This window comes from Hyperoodon ampullatus (assembly GCF_949752795.1).
Source record: "Hyperoodon ampullatus genome assembly, chromosome: 1".
In the NCBI taxonomy this organism is placed as follows: domain Eukaryota; kingdom Metazoa; phylum Chordata; class Mammalia; order Artiodactyla; family Ziphiidae; genus Hyperoodon; species Hyperoodon ampullatus.
In genome coordinates, this window is record NC_136914.1 from 106,773,924 (window position 1) to 106,782,937 (window position 9,014).

The window sequence follows — 9,014 nt, forward strand, 5'->3', positions numbered from 1 at the left end:
GTAGTCACCTCAGTCTCTAGTCTGAAACCACTCAAGTGCTTTCCATTGTTTAGAAAGGTATGCCTAATTCTTCAACCTGGCATTTAAGACCTCTGCTTTTTCTTCCCTCAACTTTCTTTCCAACTTTGTATTTCCCTTCTCTCCATTCAAATGTCCATAGATATTCCCAAGACTTTCTCCTCTACTTGAAGTTTCACTCTATTAATCTCTGCATGGGCAAGTCCCACCTATAATGCTATCTCCTACAGAAATAATTTGTTTATTTCTTAACTGAAAACTTCTACCTGTAGAAAACAACTTTTGTGACATTTTCTACTTTCTTTCCTCTAACAGTGATGTGTGTGTGTTGCAACTCTCTTCCTAAAATTGATGTTACTTGGCAAGACAAATTCACCTTGATAATCTCAACACTTGACACAGTGCTTTGTTCCTAGTAGGTTCTTGGTGCATGTAAAATGAATATATGATTAACCTTATAATGGTACTTTCAGTAATATAATCAAAAATTAAATTCATTCATTTTATACTGTTTGGTTTTTCTAAAGCTTTTGATAAAAGAGATTTTCCACATTGGCTAAATCTACCCCTAAATCTGACTTTTTCTTTCACCTTAAACCAAAGAGGACATTGTTCCAAATCACTCTTAAATTATTAGTAACAGATCCTTTTAATGTAATTTTTTTTGTTTGTTATTTTGCGGTACATGGGCTTCTCACTGTTGTGGCCTCTCCCGTTGCAGAGCACAGGCTCCGGACACGCAGGCTCAGCGGCCATGGCTCACGGGGCCAACTGCTCCGTGGCATGTGGGATCTTCCCAGACCGGGACATGAACCCATGTCCCCTGCATCGGCAGGCAGACTCTCAACCACTGCGCCACCAGGGAAACCCTAATGTATGTTTTTAATTTTTATTTTTAGGTGCAATGATGAAGAGTTTTTTCCTAGTTGTGACTATCCTGGCATTAACCCTGCCTTTTTTGGTGAGTTAATTTCATCTTATCAATTTGTATCAAAACTTTTTAAAAAATTTATTTAAGGTCTCTAATTATGTAAATTTCTAAATACAGTTATAATTTTATGGAACAAAACAGCTGCATACTAACTATATTTTCCTAATAATAATGTATTTTTACATTTATTTCTCTTATAAAATTAAAGTCATGTTCTTCTGAATATACTTCTGGTTTCCAGGAATCAAGAAATCATACTTTATCATGTATAGAAAACCTTTAAAATTCTCATATGATAGAGAAAATACATTTTGGGGGAAAAAAACAGTACTGAAAATATTTTTAAATTATAATGTGCTCTAAAAATTCACAAAAAATAAATACAGAAATCATAGACCAGGATGAGGAATGTTTTTAATTAAATTCCCATCTCGTGCTGACTCCAATCTCTTAAGGGACTAAATTCTTAAAAGATTAGGAGCTCATTTAAGCTTTTTTACCAATTTCAAATAACTTGACAGGTACTTTTAACATTCAAACATATTGTAACTTTTGTTATAATCTTCCCATTATGTCAATTGAGACTCCTTCTCAGGGCTTGTATCCATAAACAACTCTATGATTTTCAGGTATTTTCTTGAATTACATGCTGTGTATTAAAGGTATTGGAACAAGAAAAATGTTTGGAATATTTTTTTCTTTTAATATTTTCGACTTGTTTTCCTTACTCTTTTGCCTATTGCTCTGCTTTATTTTCATGTTCATTTGGGGATCCCAGGCACTTATTTGCCAATAGCAAGTACAGGAAAGCAAACATCTCATGTTTTATGACCTCCTCTTAGATTGTAAAATATGGGAGGATGCTAGTCCTTGTTTCATAATTCATTTATTATTAAATTTAGATTTGCTTTTAAGTTAATATCTCAAATAATTTTATTAAGTAAATTCTTGGAGTCAAACTTTTTAAATATTTGAATTACTATGACTTTCACATTTATTTTCTTTCATTTATTCTCTGAAATTTGATTTTATTGTGGCCACCTGCATATTTAGAACTTGGATTTTCTCTTTGAGTGAAAAGGACTAAATTTTAAATCAGAAAGTGATCCACCACTGCCTGACCTATAGCAAACTCTTCTTGAGCTACTTGAGTCTGCTCTAGCCTGCAAATACTCCTTCTGGTTTTCTCAAAGCTACAAGCCCCACAGACATGAAGAAATAATTCAAAAGAATAGTGAAAGTTTATAGATTTTAGCTTCCAATCTTATGGGCAGTCAAAATTATACAAATTAAAACAGCAATATGGTAGCTTCTTTTATGTGCTAAATTTATTCCTTCTCTCGAAAATAAAAATAGTTAAGATACAATTTATTACTAGCAATTTTGAGATGAACTGCACAATCTTATATCCTACTGGTGGCATTATAAGTTGGCATAAATTTTCTATATAGCAGTTTAATAATTTCTATCGAAGAATTTCCCCCCCAAAATCACATTTTTGAAAAACTGTCTTAAGAAATCAATTAAAACTATTTAAAAGGCCACTGATATCCAGAGGTTATTAAGCTCTCTATTTATAATAAAACAGGTTTTGGAAAAAAAGCTTTAATAGTTAACAATAAAGAACAAACATTTCATGACATAATCATTGATTATTTATATTTCAACTATGAATATGTAAGCATGAAAACTATGATATAATGGAAAAATGCTATGAGAGATCACACTCTTTTAAAAGAAGTAAGATACAGGATACTAAAATGAACATATACCAGGAATACATAATACATATAGATTGGTATTACATTTAAATGTCTACATTATCAGGATTTTTGAGTGTGGGCAAACTTTCAATATTTATATAACTTTCTAAATTTTAAACTAGTGATTTAATAAATTTAGAGAAAAATAAGTCTCTGTCTCTTATTACACACCAGTATTTTTTTTCTAATCTCTGATTTCCTATACCTACAACTTCCAAAAGATTTGTAGAGTCTTCTATATCCAAGTGATATGTGTGAAGTCTTAAACTAGAGCTGTCATTTTTAAAATATTTACCATTATGAACTCACTCAAAAGTTTATAAAACTTTTGTGAGTTTTAAAGCTTCATAAAATTGCTAACTCCTGATTTCCTATGAATGTTGTAATCCAGAATTAAGAAAAACACTATAAATACACAAAAATTGATTTTTTAAAAGGTATTATTTATACAACACTTATATACTGATGTTTTGCTAGATTTTTTTAATCAAGAAAACCTCATAAATCATCTTAGTAGGGGAACAAAAAAGGAAAAATATGCTCAATGCTCCTCTTATTTTTAACAATGTATATTCAATACAAACTGAATATAGGTTGTTCATGTTCTTCATTTAAGCAAATATCATGTATTATATTTTTTGGGGTCAAATGATCATATTCTTTTCAACCTTATTTTTCTCCCTAAACAGTGATTTTTAAAGACAACTTAACCATGGAGCTCATTATTACTATTTTAGTTAGTATATTTCTGTCACTTCTTGTGTGGTTCAAAGACTATGGTTAGATAACCATGGAAAGTGCTTTATAATATTTTACAATACCAAAATAAAAACAAAAAAAGGTTTTTCTTTGATATAAAAGATATTTTTAAAACCACAAGAAAATCTAGATTCTGTCTTGCTTTTTTTTAACTTCTTATTTCTCATTCTTTCTCTGAATCTCACCAGAGTGCAGAGGGGCAAAACCAGGAACAATCAACAGTAAGTTTAAATGTTTCCAGTAGAGATATGTACTCCAAAGTATAATATTATGTAAAGTTTAATGATATTAAAATGCCTCTGTCTAAACACTAAGTAAATATTTAAACTCCATGAAATAATCTAATAATCCTTGTAAAAAACATCACTTCAACAACCAATCATATGAATCAACCTCAATGTTTATCTGAAAATCTCAGTATCATTTTGTAGGCCAAGTCATGTCTTTTGATTTTCATGTGTATTTAGCAATATGAGAAAACCCTCTCAGAATTTAATAGTGGGAAAAAATGAAAGCTAAAGCAAAGTTTAATATTTCTCCTGTCTACTTTTTAAGACTTGGGGAAAGATCCCTCTCTGACCCTTCTTTGAATACTTCTCATACATTTATATTTACTTCTACCTTTTGTTTCCCCAATCTGTTTGAATGAATAGGTCTCCCTTCATGAGAAAGGCTTGCTTTGCAGTGTAATTTTGTTGATTTGTTTCTATTTATATGGAAAGATCTAATGATGTATTTGGTTTTTTTTGCATGGTTGAATATTTTTTATTAGTTTCTGCTTTATAACAAAGTGAATCAGCCACACACACACATCCGTTCCCATATCCCCTCCCTCCCGCGTCTCCCTCCCTCCCACCCTTCCCATCCCACCGCTCCAGGCGGTCATAAAACACCGAGCTGATCTCCTTGTGCTATGCGGCTGCTTCCCACTAGCTATCTACCTTACGCTTGGTAGTGTATATATGTCCATGCCTCTCTCTCACTTTGTCACAGCTTACCCTTCCCCCTCCACATATCCCCAAGTCCATTCTCAAGTAGGTCTGTGTCTTTATTCCTGTTTTACCCCTAGGTTCTTCATGACATTTTTTTTTTCTTAAATTCCATATATATGTGTTAGCATACGGTATTTGTCTTTCTCTTTCTGACTTACTTCACTCTGTATGACAGACGCTAGGTCTATCCACCTCATTACAAATAGCTCAATTTTGTTTCTTTTTATGGCTGAGTAATATTCCATTGTATATATGTGCCACATCTTCTTTATCCATTTATCTGTTGATGGACACTTAGGTTGTTTCCATCTTCGGGCTATTGTAAATAGAGCTGCAATGAACATTTTGTTACATGTCTCTTTTTGAATTATGGTTTTCTCAGGGTATATGCCAGTAGTGGGATTGCTGGGTCATATGGTAGTTCTATTTGTAGTTTTTAAAGGAACCTCCATACTGTTCTCCATAGTGGCTGATTAGTTTAGAAAAAAATGTGCCCTCAACCTAATCCCAAGATAAAAAAAAAAATTACAAACATGTGGTGAGAATGTATATATACACGTATAAGGAAAAATATATACATATTTTTTCTGTGTGTAGTATGTTTGTATACTGTATATCAAAGCACTCTATGAGACTGGTCTAGCTGTGGTACTTATAATGCACAGCATTTACTGAGCACTTTTTGTGTATGCCAAGCTCTGGTCAATGTGATTTACATTATGGATTAGCTCATCTAATTTTTTTGAAACTAATATTATTTTTAACGTGTGTTGAAAATCAAGAAGTGGAAGGGAAGTGTACAAATCCATATCTCGTAAAATAATATGATTGCTGGGTTCACTATGTCCAACGTTGTACTTACTTAACATCAAATACTGTAACATTGTATTTCAAAAAATTCTGATTTAAGACATCTCTTCATTCTAGCCTACAATAATACTATTCTGCATAATTTATTCTTTTTGCAGCCCTGTGAGAATGATGAAAGATTGCTCAATGAAAAAACAGTAAAATATATCCCAATTCATTATGTGCTGAGTAGGTATCCTAGTTATGGACTCAATTACTACCATCACAGACCAGCTGCACTAATTAATAACCAATTTATGCGTTACCCATATTATGCAAAGCCAGTTGCATTTAGACCACATGCCCAAATTCCTCAATGGCAATTCCTGCCAAATATCCACCCACCTACTGTGGCACATCATCCACACCCACGTCCATCATTTATTGCCATTCCACCAAAGAAAACTCAGGATAAAACAGTCATCCCTATCATCAATACCATTGCTACTGTTGAGCCTACACTTATACCTACCACTGAACCAATAGTGAACAATGTACTTACTCCAGAAGCTTCCTCAGAATTCATCATGAGTACACCTGAGACCACCACAGTCCAAGTTACTTCACCTGTGGTCTAAAAATTCTAAGGAAACATCAAAGAAGACAACACAGGTAAATGAGCAAAAGACAAAATGAATAATAGACAAGATTCATGGATTTATCAAAACAATCATAAAATCTAAAATAGTATAGATGGATAAATTAAATCTGTTATGGGAGCAGGCAAAATGGGCTAATTATAACTTTAATTTGGTGGTGCCTTAGCAATGATATACTAGATTCTTTTCCAACAAGAAATGAAAAATAATCATATTTTACAAAATGAAGAAAAATTGGGAACTTTTTATCAAACTTTTTTCAACACCTGGAACACTCCTAGAATCTATTTGTTTTATTTTATTCCTGTTCACAGACAAAGCCAGTGGAGTAAAAGACAATATTAAACTCATGATTTTTCTTATCTCAAAAAATACAACTTCTTAGAACAATGTACATAGGATATGAGTTTAAATACATTTTAATTGTATAACAGTGTTCTTGCATTCAACAGTGTTCTTGCACTCTAATTTTGGTATGAATAGATTGAAAGGAAATGAAAGGCTTCCCATGTAGCTTTTTGATTTAAAATACAACTCAGTGTGACATAGTGGTAACAGCATTAAATCAGAGAAGGCTGCTTCTTCCATTGTGTGATCTTAGGCAAGTCATTACTCTCAATGAACTTTCAGTTTCTCATAATTTTGGTTGCTATGAGATTCAGGTGAGAAAGCATATTGTGAATGAGTTGTAAAAAGTGATCAATCCATGAACTGTAATGCTTTAGAAAAGATAAAGTAAAATTAGTAAATACTAAAATTTATTTTCAACTAACATCTCAAGTCCTTACTAAATTATCAAAACTACATAACTATCTCAGTTTATTCCTGTAGCAGCCATGTGGAATGGATTATATTACCATCCTGAATTCACAAATGAAAAAAAAAAAAAGCCTATAGATGCAAGTTACTACAGCTAGAAAGTTCAAAACTGGGAACCAAATCAAACCTGCTTGATTTCAGATAGTAAGGCTTAATTAGTATGTTGCCTATTTCCATATGGGCTAATTTGCAAAAAACAAAAACAAAAAAACAAAACAAAAAAAACCCCAGAAAACAAACTATAATTTCCCAAGATCAGCATATGTGTAAATTTTATTACTGAGTTATGTTTAATAGGACCTCTGGTAAGAAAAAAAAAAAACATAAGTTAATACATCTTTGACCCATTAAATTTTTGAAAACAAAGGGAGAAAATTAATGGAGACAACATGAAAACAAGTAATTGAGTATGCAATTGTCCATTTTATTGATTTAAAATACATTATTACATGATTGTTTTTAACAGAATAATCATTATCTCAGTAGTTACATTTGTTCAAAGCTCATGAACCTAGATTTCAAAGTTAAAATCACTGTATAGTATCACTTATAAAAAAGAATGTATAGGAGTGCGTCTTTCTGTAAATATCAGGTGAAGACAATTATTTCAGTTTGCTATATGTTGAATTTAAATATTTAAATTTAGATATTTAATGTGATAGATTCCTTGATACAGACATTAGGCAAATCATGGAAGCTAAATAAAAGTCTACATATCATGAGAACTGTTAGCACATTATGAACTAAATTCCTAAACTGTCATTTTTATAGGTCTTTCTGAAACCAAATGACTACTTCACACTCTCCTTTAGCCAGTTGTCTGCCTTCAGTGAAGAGAGAATATGATTTTCACAGATTCGGCTCCTGTATCTTCTTCCCTTACATTTTACATCCATACCACATTTAATTTTTTGATTCCTGCATAATAAAGCCAATTGAATGCAATGGATCTCTTAATTTGAAATAGTCTGTGAATACACCTCAGGGATATTTGAAACTTTGAAATTCCAAGATAAATTTAGTGTAAGTTTGAGTACACACATTTAATTGGAGGCAAAGTTCACAATTTCATCTGATTTTCAAAATGGTCCATGGTTTAACACTGATTAAAAACATCTTCTGCAGGATGACACTGCAACATCGAAATTTATGGCTAAGTCATTGGGACCAGAGAAGAACTAAGCTATAGTGTTCAACTCCAGAAGACCACAAAGTGACTCTTGGGAGCCATGAAAACTCTAGAGTTAGCATTAAATTTAGGTGTCCAAATGTAATGCAAATTTTAGTCTATATCATTCCCAAGAGCAAATTCCAGATACAAAGAGGTTACAGATGACCACAACTACAAACACAGATAGATATATGGCAAAATAAACAGGAGTTGACTCCTGACCTGCATGAACCAGTTTCCTCCAGACTTGATGCTATAGTCTCACACCTGTCAAACTCACATTCATACACACACACACAAACACACACACACACACACACACACACACACCAGGAAGCTTATGGGATTGAGGTCTTCCAGTCTACAAAAATTGGTGAATACTCAAAGTCCAAAAATATGACAGTTTTTCCCTTAAAGTAACATTGCAAGGAAAATGAGTGGGTCATGTATGTGCTTGCTCCATATTTAACACATCATGCTAGGAAAAATACAAATCACTCAACCCGTACAAAGGGCTTACTGTCACTCTTTTACTGAAACCCTCAATAGATGTTCTATTGTTAGGAGTAGTTTACAAAACTTTACCTTCTCTCTCACTCAAATGCTAGAGTCTGGAAGAGAGGCCGGTTCAGGAACATGGCATGGCTGGGCTTCATTTGCTATGACCATTAATAATATTACTAATTTCTGGAAAAATGAAGTTAAAGGATGGAAGAAATAGAATTTATTTCATTAATTAATAAAACATTTATCTCAAAGTACTATAAGAATTATTATGGGATACAAAACAACAATAATAATAAGCAATCAACAGTTATATATTATAGACCATAGGCCAATTTTCTCTTTGCTCATATATATTCAATCTTTTAATATGTACTCATGGACTACATATTATTATTATTGTTACTATTATTATTATGAAAGAAAATTGAAGTAATTTTCCCCAAGTGGAACTGGAATTGAACACAGATAATTTTGCTTTAAAATCCATGTTTTTAATATTGTGAACACTACTATAAAAGCATTGCCACACTGGGTGGTGAAATAAAATATGAAACAAAATACCGTGAAACAGGAAAAATATTCTTAAGTATTAATATTGGCTCATAT

At 32.2% G+C, this 9,014-nt stretch overlaps 1 protein-coding gene across 1 annotated transcript; it reads left to right on the top strand.

Moving 5' to 3' along the window:
* Positions 1-922: 922 nt before the first annotated feature.
* On the top strand, positions 923-5,890 carry CSN3 (casein kappa; the record flags this gene model as incomplete). The annotated part of the gene is made up of 2 exons (XM_079711147.1): positions 923-979; positions 5,432-5,890. 2 exons carry the CDS (start codon positions 923-925, stop codon positions 5,888-5,890), a joined length of 516 nt encoding a protein of 171 aa, XP_079567273.1.
* Positions 5,891-9,014: the final 3,124 nt, after the last annotated feature.